The sequence below is a fragment of the Microcebus murinus genome, chromosome 28, assembly GCF_040939455.1.
Source record: "Microcebus murinus isolate Inina chromosome 28, M.murinus_Inina_mat1.0, whole genome shotgun sequence".
Taxonomy (NCBI): Eukaryota; Metazoa; Chordata; class Mammalia; order Primates; family Cheirogaleidae; genus Microcebus; species Microcebus murinus.
The window spans coordinates 11,244,678-11,260,477 of NC_134131.1; the positions used below are offsets into that span (position 1 = coordinate 11,244,678).

The window sequence follows — 15,800 nt, forward strand, 5'->3', positions numbered from 1 at the left end:
GGCTCACCGGCGAGTCCCATGGCGAAACCCAGCCAGCCGGGTGGAAATTACTCATCTGGGACAGGTTTATAGGGCTTCCCCGGGCCGCTCCCTGCTCCTGGTTGTCACTGGGGTTTTAATGGGATCCTTCGGTCCTGGCAGTGCGCTTGGCACTGGCTGCATAGACTGACTTAGAAAGGATCGGGCTTTATTTCTATCTGTGAGTCAGGAGCCAGATTTGTTTTTTATTTGAAACCCTGGGTCCGAGCGACAGTGGGTGGTGTCTGGAGCTCTCTGTGGGGCGGGGCTGGACGAGAGCTGGGTTGGAGGTCAGCTTCTGGAAGCTTCTGTCCTTTCCCCGATTCCCTGCCAATCCGAGCAGGGGCAGACCTGCCTCCCTTACTGTGCGTCTCTTCTTGCCTTTCCTCCCTGCCCCTCCCTGCAGCCCCAGATTGGGCTGGTGGCGGAGAGGGGTGTGTGCGCAGGTCTGCCAGAAGCCCTGTCCCCACCCCTTCCCTCCGCTGCCGAGTTCTCGGCCCTCTCCAAGGGCCACCTCTGCGCCCAGCGCTTGCAAACACTGTGCAATGCCCGGCCAGGCCAAAGCCTCCCCCGCCCAGCTCCGTGTCTGGCCCCTGGCCTCGGGCCAGGGGCTCTAGAGCAGGCCGGGGTGCCTGGCTCCCCCAGTGGGGACCTCAGGAGACCCAGTATCGGGGCGTCCCCAGAGCCTGCTGTGGGTCCTCTAAGACCCTTCAGCGCAGGCATCACGCACGCTTGCACGCCACGGCGGCACCAAGCTCGGACAGTAAGAGCACAAAGGGTCCCCAGAGCAAGGTAGCCGTAAGCCCGGCCCATCTCCTGTCTTCGGCTGTCCTCTCACGCAGGGAGGGAAGTCGCTGGTTGCTTTGTCGTTCACTGGGATGGCCCGTGGCTCTAGCATTAGGCGACAATCCTGAGTGCACCTGTCCACACTCCCTTGATGGTTGCTCAGCCGTCATTTTGGCCCGTCAGTGCATGCGTGTCTGCGAGCCCGCTGAGCACAGCATCCTTTCAGGACGGCGTCGCCACGTGTGCGTGTGCGTGTGTATTCTGTGGGCTGTCCCAAAGCTTGTGAACCAACAAAAAGCTTTTCACCTTTTCTGGCGAGAGGTCTCTCCTTTTCCCTCTTGAGGAGCCGTCACTGGCAGTCTGGGCAGTAGGAGTCCCTCCGCCCCGGAGTGGCGGTCTCAGTTCCAGTCTGCTGCTGCCACCCCCGGGCTCTGTGGCCCGGGGCACGTGGCTGTCCCAGGCCCTCACCTGGACAGTGGGGAATGGAGATGGCCTGGCTGGTGTGTCCAGCGTGGCCGCCTCATCGTTCTGAGACAGGCTACCCTGTAGCTAATACTTTCCCCGTATTATTTCAGTCTTTTCCTTTTTTTAGGAAAAAAAAACAGTTTTTGTTTCAGGGAAGCTTCAGCACCACTGTAGTTGTCAACTGAAAGATTTTAATTGGCTTCAGAGCTCTCTGCTGGAAAGAGAGAAATGGAAAATAATAACTTGAATTAAACATGATTTGCATCTTTAGGGAGGGGAGGAACGGACTTGTTAGAAGTGCAACTAAAATGAAAATTTTCCCTCTGAGTAGCTTATTTCTCTTCTGATAAGTCTGCAGGAAGAGATTTTTTTTTTTTCTGGCTGATTCATGTGGTGGCTTTATCTTTTCCCGGGTATCGCAGAGGGTCATCGGTCCGCGGTAAACGTGTCGCTGGGACTAAGCCACAGGTAGGGGCTGAGACGCAGGCTGCTGCTTCGCATTTCCTCATGCAGGGTCGAAAGCCCCAGTGCCCTGCTCTCCCTGAACGCTCTTCCCTGCTTTGTGTCCGCAACAATGGGCTAGGAACGCCAGGAGAGGGTGAGGGACAACCGAGGCCGAGTTGGATGTGGCGATTCTCTTGCTTGGGGTTTTCCCTTATGGTTTTCGCGCCCATCAGCACACAGGGAGGCCAGGGCTTTTGAGAGCGAGGCTCAGTTCCTTTAAAACAAACAAACAAAAAGACAGGCACGAAGTTCCCAAGAGAGGCCCTGGTTTGCGGTCGCGTAAGCTGCCTGTGTTTGCGGGCGGTGGCCTTGCACCTTCAGTGCGGCAGGTGCATCGATCCAGCCAACTTTTAGCCCCGAGCAAGCTGAAACCGTGCTCCCAGGTACGGTGGGGCACTCAGCCACGTTTGAGCTGTGCGTCCTTCCTGCGGGACTTGCCACCCGCAGTGGGCAGGCAGCACAGGCACGCCTGTGAGTGGCTGTCATGCCGATGATGACCGGAGCTGTCATCAAGCGCTGGCACACGGTGGAAGCGTTCGGGACAGGGAGGCCTCCCAGCAAAGGCGGGGTCTGAACCGCACCTAGAAGGACTTGGAACGGCGCAGCCTGAGCCACGGGAGGGAACGGGCAGATGTGCCGGTCCCCGATTGCTGCTGTGACAAATCGCCACCAAGTTTGATGCTGGCGACGACATAAATTAATCATCTTACGGTTCTGGGGACGAGAAGTCTGAGAAGTTTCTTACTGGGCTGAAATCAGGGCGTCTACAGGGCTGTGTTCGTTCTGAAGGCTCCAGCCTTTCCCAGCTCTGGAGGCTGCCCGCCCCCTCGGCCCTTGGCCTCCTCCTCCGCCTCAATGGCCCGCAGCGCCCCGTAGAGCTGCTCCCCGTCCGCGTCGCTCTCGCTCTGACTCTCCGTCCTCCCTCTTTTTTTTAATTTGATTTTGAGATAGAGTCTCACTCTGTGGCCCAGGCTAGAGTGAGTGCCATGGCGTCAGCCTCGCTCACAGGAACCTCAGACTCCTGGGCTCAGGCGATCCTCCTGCCTCAGCCTCCCGAGTAGCTGGGACTACAGGCATGCGCCACCATGCCCGGCTAATTTTTTCTATATATATTAGTTGGCCAATTAATTTCTTCCCATTTTCAGTAGAGACGGGGTCTCGCTGTTGCTCAGGCTGGTCTCCAACTCCTGACCTTGAGCGATCCTCCCGCCTCGGCCTCCCGGAGTGCTGGGATGACAGGCGTGAGCCGCCGCGCCCGGCCTGCGTGAGCTTTGCGCGCGTGAGCTCACGTGGAGAGGACGGCAGACCTTCCCACGTGCTCGCCACGCAGCTTCAGCCGGTGCCAGCTCCCTGCCATTCATCTCTCCGCCCTCTTCTGGGGTTTCCTGTCCAGATCAGAACTGGGCTTCGGTCCCAGAAGCAGCACCGGAAGCGCCTGCTATTTCTAGAGCAGATAAACGTCTCGCCCTAACTTGCTTCAGCAGTTAACTCACAAAAAGTACATTGCTACCTGGTGTTGACCCGATGGGTCCTGGTCGGCTCCTCTCGTGAGTTATGACACAAGTCACTTTTTGTTTTGAGACCGAGTCTCACTCTGCTGCCCAGGCTAGAGTGAGTGCCGTGGCGTCAGCCTCGCTCACAGCAACCTCAGACTCCTGGGCTCAAGCGATCCTCCTGCCTCAGCCTCCCGAGTAGCTGGGTGGGACTACAGGCACTCGCCACCATGCCCAGCTAATTTTTTATAGTAGTTTGGCTAATTTTTTTTTTTTTATTTATAGTAGAGACAGGGTCTTTCTCTTCCTCAGGCTGGTGTCGAACTCCTGACCTCGAGCAATCCTCCCGCCTCGGCCTCCCTGAGTGCTGGGATGACAGGCGTGAGCCACCGCACCCGGCCTGTCACTTATCTTTATCCCCGTCACTGGCCCCAGAGGATCACTAACCTGGCTAATGTGATCACCACAGCTTCCCCCCACCCTTTCTTGTGCCTCAGTTTCCCTCGTTTGTACAAGGAGGGATTTTAAAGTTGGATGGCTGCTCTTATAGCTCTTAAACTCCACAGTTTGGAAACACCTGTTACTAAGTGCAGACGTGATAGGAGCAATTATTGAATTACCCAGGGCTCTGTTTAATTGCGCTGTAATTTTATTCTGGATGGAAGCTCCCAAGGCGTGGCTGCTGCCACGAGCATGATTACAGGGCCGCTGGATATGCCACTGGCCGCTGTCCCAAAGCGAAATGATGGCTTCGTTGGGAGAGAGGAAGGCACGACAGAGGTCCACTCTCACGTGCCAGAGGCTTCTCTCCGGCGGGAGACGGTGTTCAGGGAGACCGTCGTGGAAACTTGGCCTCTGGCACGGACTCGGAAATCGCTCCCGCCACGTCTGTTTTCTGGGCGTTGTCCTGAGTGTCAGGCACCCCCGAAAAGAGTTTGGGGAAAGGGAGGCGCCGCTGCAGCCAGGCGTGGCCGCGGGCTTGCTGCTGCAAGGCTGAGGCGCCCAGCCAGCGTGGGGTCCCCTGTGGGAAACGGGGCGCAGGTGCAGCTGTGCGCGTGGCAGAGGGTGCCCGTGCGCCTCGGTGCCGCAGGCTCCCCGCCGTTGGCCGTGGAGCTGGTCGCCCCGCGCCGCCACACAGCCGGCCACGCGCTCCCACTGGTCCCCACGTCCCCAGGAAGGATCATCCGGCTTCAGGGAAATGGCAGATGACTCCAGGTCGGGACAGGGACCGTCGTCTCGCTTTTGGGCGCCTGCAAGTCAGCGAGTGCTGTGAGCAAGGGAGGAGTGTGGCGTGGGGCCAGCCCCAGGCGGGCCGCGGCCCAGCAACCCACACTCTAATTCATTTAGTTAGTTAGTTTTTTAAATTTTCATCTTACTTGTTTTTTTTTAATGTCTTCTATCTATGATTAGAAATTAATGGCAGAAAACTCCTCGCACTCTTGAAAAGCTAATTGAGGCCGGGTGCGGTGGCTCACGCCTGTCATCCTGGCACTCTGGGAGGCCGAGGCGGGAGGATGGCTCGAGGTCAGGAGTTGAAAACCAGCCTGAGCAAGAGCGAGACCCCGTCTCTACTATAAATAGAAATAAATTAATTGGCCAACTAAAAATATATATACAGAAAAAATGAGCCGGGGATGGTGGCGCATGCCTGTAGTCCCAGCTACTCGGGAGGCTGAGGCAGGAGGATCGCTTGAGCCCAGGAGTTGGAGGTTGCTGTGAGCGAGGCTAACACCACAGCACTCACTCTAGCCCAGGCAACAGGGTGAGACTCTGTCTCAAAAAACAACAAAAGAAAGCTACTAGAATTCTTGGGGTCTCTCTGGGCATCTCATCTGGCGCTGGAGCCCTGGGGGGGACCGGGGCTCAGTGTGACCCCAGATTCTGCAACGGGTGGTGCAGACTCTGGGTTTTCTTCCTTGTCCCCGACACGTCTTCCGTCCCAGTAAGTAAACAGAACAACAGTCTGGTGTCGTGGTGTGCCATGTTCTCAGGCCACGATTGTTCTGACCGTCAGGGCAGAGACTGGGAACAAGGGTGGGCCTGCGTGGCCAGCGCGGTGGGGGAGGGGGCCTGCTGCGCTGCCGTCCCGGCGTCCCAGCGGGGTCCCGGCCTCACGCGCCCGTCTCTGTGCCCGCAGCCCAGCCCGTGCTATACTGGTGCGCCCGGAACATGTCCGTGTGGAGCAGCATCTCCTTCAACCTGGCCGTGCTCATGAACCTGCTCGTCGCCTTCTTCTACCCGTTCAAGGGCGTCCGAGGAGGTACCGTGTCTGTCTAGTCAAGGAAGCCACTAGCAGCAGCCAGCAGGGACGCCGTGACCTCCCTGGAAGTGCTGGCGCAGCGTGTAGGGCCCCGGCTCTCCATTCTCCAGCAAGATGAGGTTGTCCCTGCCGCCACACGTTCAGTTTGGAATCTCACGTGACGTAATGTAAATGCGGGCCGGGCGCGGCGGCTCACGCCTCTGATCCTCGCACCCTGGGAGGCCGAGGCAGGAGGATCACTCAAGGTCAGGAGTTCGAAACCAGCCTGAGCAAGAGCGAGACCCCCGTCTCAACTAGGAATATAAATAAATTAATTGAAATAAATTCTATTATTTAATAGAAATAAAATAATAAATAATTGGCCAACTAAAAATATATAGAAAAAATGAGCCGGGCATGGTGACGCATGCCTGTAGTCCCAGCTACTCGGGAGGCTGAGGCAGGAGGATCACTTGAGCCCAGAAGTTGGAGGTTGCTGTGAGCGAGGCTGATGCCACAGCACTCTAGCCCAGGCAACAGAGCAAGGCTCTGTCTCAAAACAAACAAACAAACAAATATACAGAAAACATTAGCCAGGCGTGGTGGTGCTTAGCTAAGCCAGCTATTTGGGAGGCTGAGGCAGGAGGATCTCTTGTGCCCAGGAGTTGGAGGTTGCTGTGAGCGTGGCTGACGCCACGGCACTCTAGCCTGGGCAACAGAGTGAGACTCTGTCTCAAAAAATTAAAATGAAATAAAAGAGTAATCTAAGGACCAATTTGAAAGTGACGACATGTTGTATAATGCTTCTATATCTAACTCACCCATTTGAGAGTTTTTCTCTTTGGACTTGCGTAGCATTGAAGGCGCCCTGTGAATGATTTTCCCCCCAAAGCACAACCTAAACACAAGTCCAGGGTTTTTTTTGTGTTTTTTTTTTGTCACATGCCATGTCAGGAAACTTGAGTGCCCACGTCCGAAAAGACTGGACGGGAGCACAGGGCTGCAGAGTGTTCTGCGAGGGGCCGTCCGCGTTAACCAGGCTGCGAGCCGGCGGAGGTGTGGCGGTGAAGGGGTCAGGAGGGAGGTCGTGGGCTGTGACAGAGGCCGGTCTCCTTCCACCCCGGAGAAGTCCCCACGCTGCTCGCAGCAGACCATTCAGCCAGTACGCTGGGTGTGTTTTCACGTTGCCTCTGTTTCCTGAAAAATATTTCAGATCGATTTCTGTTATTGGCCTTGTCCTTTTTTCGCCGGTCACTTGTTGCATGCAGCACTCAGGCCCGTGTCTGGGGACGGGGCGTTGGCAGCCCCTGCTCTGCAGCGACAAGCCTCACGCGGCGGAGTTCCTGCACTTGAGAGACCCAGGGACCCGTGTCCGGGGCGGCTCCTGCCGCGCACTTGCCGCGGGGCTCTGGGCAGGCCGCCTCCCCGAGGCTCGCTGTGCTCTGTGTCAAGAAATGCTGCTTCCTCCTTCAGATTCTTAAGTTAAAAAAAAAAGAAAACAGACAAAGAAGTTAAAAAATAAAAAAATAATAAAGAAATGCTTCAGTTGAGCCCGTGGCGGTGAAACTTCGGCCTGGCTTCACAAAGTCCCGTGGCATTCAGGGGAAAGAGTTGCCAACCTAGTCAGAATCTGGGCTCATCAAAGTTTGAGACCCACTGGATGAAGTGGTTGTTCGGGATCCTTCCAACGCTGAAACGGTGCGTTCTGAATGTGGCATCAGCTCCACTGATCTGTAGGAGTCAAGACTTCCTGTTTCGGAATTACGGGTTTCAGAACTTCATGCTGATAGACTAAACTGAAAGCATAATTAGATCTCGTGGGAGGGAAGAGAAGTTGATTGGACCTGTAGAGCCTTTTCCCTTATAATAGAGACTGAAATCACCTCAAACACATAAATTCACTCTTAGAGGGACTTTTTTCCTTCTGTAAGATGTGTTGAGGGCATTTTCTGGACTCGATTCTAACTACCTTCAGGAGAAGGCTTGTATTAACCCTGCGTAGAAACAAGATCTGGTTTGTTGACCTGAAAGTATTTGAGATCAGTATTTGTTAGGATTTGTTGCATACTACAAACAGGATTTCCAAAATGTCCCTCTTGAATGTGTATGGTGACCTTGTCGTGTGTGTGGTTCTGTGGCTTACAAGATTCGTGGCTCCCAAGAACACCAGTGGCCTTAAAAGCTCCTTTTCAGAAGTATCGTTTCTTCCCCCTTTATTTCAGAACTGATGAGTCGTGCAGTCTTTCAAAAGCATGAAACTTGGGCAGCTTCAGATTGCTTACTGGGAAGAACTCAAATGTCCATTAATTACTGAGTAGATAAATAAATTGATATCTATCCATACTGTGGAATACTCAGTGATAAGAAGAATAACATACCAATACACCCAACAACCTAGATGAATCTTTAAAACTGTCCAGGTGTAGCCTGCCATGATGACTAAAACAAATGCAGTACTGCATTTTCAACTTTTTTATTATTGAAATTTTCAAATATACACACAAGTAGAAAGAACCGTGTAATGAACTGCCATGAACCTATCAGCCCAACTTTAGCAGTTAACATTTTGCCTATCTTGTTTCATTTATCCCCCTGCTGCATTTTTTTGAAACATTTTAAATAAGTCTAGGCATCTTGGTTTTTTGTCCATAAATATTTCAGTGTGCATCTCTAACTTATAAGGACATTTTAAAATATGTATAATCATCATGCCATTATCATATCTAACAAAACTAACAGCAAATCCTGTAATAGTCTGTCCAAATTCAGATTTCTCCAACTGTCTCAAAGATGTCCTTCTAAAGTTGGTTTTTTGGAATCCAGCACTATTTTTTAACACCACTCTTATAAAGGGGAGACAGCATTTTTACACTGATCTCTTCGGGATTTGGGTACTTACATTGTACTGGTCACATTTATTATACTGAGATCATCTTGAGAGTCTGTTTTTTGTTTGTTTGTTTTTTAATTTCAGCATATTATTGGGGTACAAATATTAAGGTTATGTATATTGCCCATGCCCCTCCTCCTCCCTCGAGTCAGAGCTTCAAGTGTGACCATCCCCCAAATGGTGCACATCTCACTCCTTGTGTTTGTATATGCCCGTCTCCTCCTCCCCCTCCCACCTGCCCGACGCCCGATAAATGTTACTCCTATATGTCCACTTAGGTGTTGATCTGTTAATACCAATTTGCTGGTGAGTACACGTGGTGCTTGTTTTGGGGATACTTCACATAGTAGGATGGGTTCCAGCTCTATCCAGGAAAATACAAGAGGTGCTATTTCACCATTTTTTCTTAAAGCTCAGTAGTAGTCCATGGTATACATATACCACATTTTATTAATCCACTTAAGAGTCTGTTTAAAATGGTGATTAAGCACTCAAGAAAATGAAAAACAAGCCATAGACAGGGAGAAAATATTTGCAAAACGTATATCTGATAGAAGGTTTATGTCCAGAATATTCAAAAAACTCTTACAACTCAATAATAAAAACGCAATTAAAACAATGGGCAAAATATTCGATCCCACACTTCACAAAAGAAGATGTACACATGGTCAATAAGCACATAAAGAGATATTCAGCGTCACTTGTTGTCAGGGACATATTAAAACCACAACAACATACCACCACGAACCTTCTAGAATGGTTCAATTATAAAAGACTAATAGTCCCAAGTATTGGAGGTGAGTGCAGCAAACGGAGGTCTCATGTTCTGCTGGGGAAGACAGTGTGGTAATGTCTTATAAAGTTAAACACATACTTGGGATCCAATAATCTACTTCCATGTGTTTGTCCAAGAGAAATGGAAACACGTTCGCTCCAAGAAGTGTACTTGAACGCTCCCGGTAGCATTATTTGTAATAGCTCCAAACTGGAAAGAACACAAATGTCCCTTAATTGTCGAATGGATAAATAATGGTAGTACATCCATATTGTAGAATACTCAAACAGTAAAAGAACAAAATGTCAATACACACAATAACCTGGACGAATGTTAAAAACTTGCTAGGAGAAAAAAGTCAAACACAAAAGACTACCTACTAGTATGATTACTTTTTCCATTTTTAAGAAATTCTACAAAGTACAAAACTATAGTGACAAGACAGATCAGTGGTAGCCTGGGTTAGGAGTGGCCAAGACATCACCTGCAAAGAGGCACAAGGAAACTTCTTTTCTTTTTCTTTTTCTTTTTTTGAGACAGAGCCTTGCTATGTTGCCTGGGCTGGATGGAGTGCTGTGGCGTCGTCATAGCTCACAGCAACCTCGAACTCCTAGACTTAAGAGATCCCCTGCCTCAGTTTCCCAAGTAGCTGGGATTACAGGCACATGCATGCCTGGCTAAGTCTTTTATTTTTTGTAGAGATGGGGTCTCAGTATGTTGCTCAGGCTGGCCTCCAACGATCCTCCAACCTCAGCCTCCTGAAATGATTACAGGAATGAGTTACCACGCCTGGCCTCAAGGAAATGTGTTAGGGTGGCAAAAATGTTCTGCATCTTGGTTGTGGTGACAGTCACACTCGGAGGTTACACGACTATATGAACTGCATAAGATTCACCAAATTTAACGCTTACAATGATGCATGGATTGTTTTTTTTTTTTTTTTTTTTGAGACAGAGTCTCACTCTGTTGCCCGGACTAGAGTGAGTGCCGTGGCGTCAGCCTCGCTCACAGCAACCTCAGACTCCTGGGCTCAAGCGATCCTCCTGCCTCAGCCTCCCGAGTAGCTGGAACTACAGGCATGCGCCACCATGCCCGGCTAATTTTTGTTCTATGTATTTTTAGTTGGCCAATTAATTTCTATTTATAGTAGAGACGGGGTCTCGCTCTTGCTCAGGCTGGTCTTGAACTCCTGACCTTGAGCGATCCTCCTGCTTGGGCCTCCCAGAGTGCTAGGATTACAGGCGTGAGCCACTGCGCCCGGCCTGGATTATTTTTTTAATGACGGTTAAGGACCATCCACCTCGCAGGCAGCCTCCAGCTGATCCCTTTGTCACTTTGGGCAAGACGTGAGACTCAAGACTCAGTTTCCTCTAGAGTAAAATGGAGGTAACAGTGCCAACCTCCTAGGGCGGCTAAGGGGATTCGAAAATGATAGCCAGCGTACAGGGCTTTTTTTTTTTTTTTTTTGGAGACAGAGTCTCGCTTTGTTGCCCAGGCTAGAGTGAGTGCCGTGGCGTCAGCCTCGCTCACAGCAACCTCCAACTCCTGGGCTCAAGCGATCCTCCTGCCTCAGCCTCCCGAGTAGCTGGGACTACAGGCATGTGCCACCATGCCCGGCTAATTTTTTGTATCTATTTTTAGTTGGCCAATTAATTTCTTTCTATTTATAGTAGAGACGGGGTCTCGCTCTTGCTCAGGCTGGTTTCGAACTCCTGACCTCGAGCGATCCTCCCGCCTCGGCCTCCCAGAGTGTGCAGGGCTTTAGTGCACTTGCCTGACGGCTGTTAAATGCTCACAAAGTGACAGTTGTGCATATCCGCTTCTTGAATTTCTGAAAAGCGTCTCTTTGTGCCCATTTCTAATCTGATTTTTCCCTTTCAAGACGATGGAAGGGGAAGAGGTAAGTGGCTGGGCTGAGGGCAGGTCTTCAGGGGAAAACATCTCATCAGGCGTGGGCGAGGTGAAGCAGGGCAGTCCAGGAGTTTGTCACCTGCAAAGGTGTCCCTTCCCGGGTGGCACTGCGGTCCGGGCCGTTAGGGAGAAGTGAAACCCCTTTATGTAAGTGGCCTTCACCCTGTAGCGCCGCTTGTTTACATTCGGAGGAGCCTCACAATGTGACAGCATTCGAATAGGGTTGTTTTTTTTTTTTAATGAGTGTTTTACAGAACTGTATTTTTAGCCGTGTTGGCTCACGTTATGTAACCGAGCCGTCTCGTGGGACACTCGAAATAGAACTTGCAGTAGCAGGAGATGACAAAAACTGGTAGAAGCTCTTTGACTACGAGGGTGATCTAATTGTAGGATGCGGCTCCTGCCACCAAGTCGCGTCCTCCTTCCAGTGAAGCAGGCTGATTCAGGCCCTGCAGTGTTCCCTTGTGCACTTTTATTTATTTTTATTTATTTATTTTTTGAGGCAGAGTCTCACTCTGTTGCCCAGGCTAGAGTGCCGTGGCGTCAGCCTCGCTCACAGCAACCTCAGACTCCTGGGCTCAAGCGATCCTCCTGCCTCAGCCTCCCGGGTAGCTGGGACTGCAGGCATGCGCCACCATGCCCGGCTCATTTTTTTCTTTTCTCTCTATATTTTTTAGTTGACCCATTCATTTCTTTCTATTGTTTAGTAGAGACGGGGTCTTGCTCTTGCTCAGGCTGGTCTCGATCTCCTGACCTTTGAGTGATCCTCCCGCCTCGGCCTCCCAGAGTGCTAGGATTACGGCTTTGCATCCTCTTAATAGAAAACCAAGTTCAGGCTGCCACGCCTCCCTGAGAGCGAAGCGTGTCACACGTGTGCGTGTGTTATTTCTCGAACAAGCATCTGGCAAGCGCCTACTGGGCAGCCCGGTGCTTCTCTCGGGTGGGCGGAGTCTGGAGAGACACACAGGGAAACTGACCACTAGAAAACGGTCCCCCACAGGGGTGACCGGAAGGTGCGGGGCACGGAGAAGGAGGGGTCACCTGGCTTGTTAGGAGGAGGAAGGGGCAGGGGAGACTTTCTAGAAGAGGCCGTATCCGAGCCGGCTCCTAAGGTGAAATAGGAGGCGGAGGAGAAGTTTCCAGGCAGAAGAAGCAGGTGCAAGGGCTCGGGGGTCAGGAAACCCGCTCTGTTTAACCCAAATAGAAGATCACAGGGAGGCAGAAAAAGACAAAAATAAAAAAGAATGAAATTTATAGAAAAAGAATAAAAGAAAGCAAGCCCTGCTCTGACCGGTCGCATCTGGGGCAGGGCCATGGAGGGGAGGTTGGGACAGAGGAGGCGGAAGGGTGGTGGGCGGGCACGGCACGAAGCCTGTTGTGGCGTGTCGCGGGCCCGCGGCGCGGTGCGAGAGCCCTGCCCTGTGTCCCCCCAGGGACGCTGGAGCCGCACTGGTCGGGCCTCCTGTGGACCGCCATGCTCATCTCCCTGGCCATCGTCATCGCCCTGCCCAAGCCCCACGGCATCCGGGCCCTGATCGCCTCCACCATCCTCCGGCTCATCTTCTCGGTCGGGCTGCAGCCCACGCTGTTTCTCCTGGGAGCTTTCAACGTAAGTACGGGCGTGCTCCCGCCGCCGACTGCTCTGCACGTGAGACAGAGTGGCCTCTGCTCGGGTCCCGAGAAGGCTGGCCTCTGCCGCCAGTCCAGGGCGGTGTGGTTGGGGCAGCTGTCAAATTAGCAGAAGCAAGAGATGGTGGCAGGTGGTTACCTCCCCCCGATCCCCTGATCTTCTTTTTTTTTTGAGACAGTCTCGCTCTGTTCCCCAGGCTAGAGTGAGTGCCGTGGCATCAGCCTCACTCAAAGCAACCTCCACCTCCCAGGCTCAAGCAATCCTCCTGCCTCAGCCTCCCGAGTAGCTGGGACTGCAGGCATGCGCCACCATGCCCAGCTAGTTTTTTTCTATATATATTTTTAGTTGGCCAATTAATTTCTTTCTATTTATAGTAGAGACGGGGTCTCGCTCTTGCTCAGGCTGGTCTCGAACTCCTGACCTTGAGCGATCCTCCCGCCTCGGCCTCCGGGAGTGCTGGGATGACGGGCGTGAGCCACCGCGAGCGGCCCCTCCTGATCTTCTCGTGGGGCAGGAGCCTCTCAGTGCTCCCTCCAGCGTGGGCGGTCTGGCTGTGGGGAGCAGTGTCTCCCCGAGGGGGCAGGCGGGAAGAGTGGTTGCAGCTGAGTTTTAGGTCGCCGGCCCGGTCGGATGTGAGCCGGCGAGTCACACAGAATGCGAACACAGCACCCAGCTCTGCGGAGGGCCGCGTGGAGAGAGTGGGGGTGAGAGGGACTGTCGGAACACAGGGGAGCAGGTAGGCAGAGAGGGACGAGGAGAATCAAGGACAGTCCTTCAAAAGTGGGTGGTGACGTTTGGGGACGCTGTCCCGCTGCTGTTCGAGGACGGAAGCCAAGGGCCTCTGCAGGGGCCTTAGGAGACGGAGCCGGCCGATGCAAGACCGCGGGCGGGAGAGCTCTGCGGGGAAGGGACGGAGAAAATTCGGACACGTTGAGGCACTGGGTGTGGGGGCGGGGGCGTCTAAAAATGCCTTCCAGAAGTTTCTGCCCTGAGCGTCTAAGGAAGTTGAGGTCTCTGCACAAAAATGGAAGTGATACTGCAAAAAGGGTTAAAATAGCAATTCGGGGCAACAGGAAATGTGCCGCGCTGGGTGTCCAGCGGCGCGGGCCAGCCGGTAGGCCCAGGGTGGGAGGGACGTGGGGGCGTCCGGCCAGAAAGCGGGGCCGGCGCTGAGCGGCGGGGCGTGGGGGAGCGGGGTGCTGTCAAGAGGCCACGAAGAGTCGAGTTACGCAGTGATCGGAGGGAACGGGTTCGGTGCAAGTCGCCTGTGGCGCTGAATTTTGGGGGAAAACAGTGGACTTCGCCCCACGGGCCAGCGCTCCCCGCGTGCGCTGCGGGTCGCGGACGTCACGGGAAGAGAGGGCCGGTGCTGGGACCGTGTGGGCGGGCGCGGCCCAGCTAGAGCTGTTGTCACCGCAGATTTCCCAGAGACCTCAGTGTGCTGGCGCCGAGCCTGGGTCTGCACGGGAGGAAGGCAGCGTCCTCGCATGGCCCGAACTCACTGGCCCACGGCTTTTTTTTTTTTTTTTTTTAAGTGCCACTCGAGCTTGGTGTCATATAAAATGTGCTGGGAGACGCTGTCCCCAGCGATGGGGAGCGCCGGGAGAGCTTCGAGACATGGTGCAGACCAAGAAGGATTCCTGGTTTTGTTTTTGTTTTTGTTTGAGACAGAGTCTTGCTTTGTTGCCCAGGCTAGAGTGAGTGCTGTGGCGTCAGCCTCGCTCACAGCAACCTCCAACTCCTGGGCTCAAGCGATCCTCCTGCCTCAGCCTCTCGAGTAGCTGGGACTACAGGCATGTGCCCCCATGCCCGGCTAATTTATTTTTCTATATATATTAGTTGGCCAATTAATTTCTTTCTATTGATAGTAGAGACGGGGTCTCGCTCTTGCTCAGGCTGGTTTTGAACTCCTGACCTCGAGTGATCCTCCTGCCTCGGCCTCCCAGAGTGCTGGGATGACAGGCGTGAGCCACCGCGCCCGGCCAAAAAAGTATTCTTGAGAAAATTCATTCAGCAGTGATGTGTCGTGAGAATCCAGGGGGACGGGCTAGAGACGATAGGGCCATCTCGGGGCTGCGGGGACAGGGGAGAGGCCGTAGGGCCGTCTCGGGGCTGCAGGGGACAGGGGAGAGGCCGTAGGGCCGTCTCGGGGCTGCAGGGGACAGGGGAGAGGCCGTAGGGCCGTCTCGGGGCTGCAGGGGACAGGGGAGAGGCCGTAGGGCCGTCTCGGGGCTGCAGGGGACAGGGGAGAGGCCGTAGGGCCGTCTCGGGGCTGTGGGGACGGGGGAGAGGCTGTAGGGCCGTCTCGGGGCTGCAGGGGACAGGGGAGAGGCCGTAGGGCCGTCTCGGGGCTGTAGGGACGGGGGAGAGGCCGTAGGGCCGTCTCGGGGCTGTGGGGACAGGGGAGAGGCCGTAGGGCCGTCTCGGGGCTGCAGGGGACAGGGGAGAGGCCGTAGGGCCGTCTCGGGGCTGCAGGGGACAGGGGAGAGGCCGTAGGGCCGTCTCGGGGCTGCAGGGGACAGGGGAGAGGCCGTAGGGCCGTCTCGGGGCTGTGGGGACGGGGGAGAGGCTGTAGGGCCGTCTCGGGGCTGCAGGGGACAGGGGAGAGGCCGTAGGGCCGTCTCGGGGCTGTAGGGACGGGGGAGAGGCCGTAGGGCCGTCTCGGGGCTGTGGGGACAGGGGAGAGGCCGTAGGGCCGTCTCGGGGCTGTAGGGACGGGGGAGAGGCCGTAGGGCCGTCTCGGGGCTGTAGGGACGGGGGAGAGGCCGTAGGGCCGTCTCGGGGCTGTAGGGACGGGGGAGAGGCCGTAGGGCCGTCTCGGGGCTGCGGGGACGGGGGAGAGGCCGTAGGGCCGTCTCGGGGCTGTAGGGACGGGGGAGAGACCGTAGGGCCGTCTCGGGGCTGCGGGGACGGGGGAGAGGTCGTAGGGCCGTCTCGGGGCTGCGGGGACGGGGGAGAGGTCGTAGGGCCGTCTCGGGGCTGTAGGGACAGGGGAGAGGCCGTAGGGCCGTCTCGGGGCTGCGGGGACGGGGGAGAGGCCGTAGGGCCGTCTCGGGGCTGCAGGGACAGGGGAGAGGTCGTAGGGCCGT

The 15,800-nt window shown here is 54.4% G+C and overlaps 1 protein-coding gene across 1 annotated transcript in view; it reads left to right on the plus strand.

Annotated features, from left to right (window-relative positions):
- The window catches only part of ITPR1 (inositol 1,4,5-trisphosphate receptor type 1), a 351,525-nt gene that overhangs the window by 287,187 nt on the left and 48,538 nt on the right, over positions 1–15,800 (plus strand). Inside the window, exons 53-54 of the mRNA XM_075998552.1 lie at positions 5,404–5,526; positions 12,515–12,690. Of these exons, the coding sequence (XP_075854667.1) occupies positions 5,404–5,526; positions 12,515–12,690 (299 nt within the window). The remainder of the gene's footprint in view (positions 1–5,403; positions 5,527–12,514; positions 12,691–15,800) is intronic.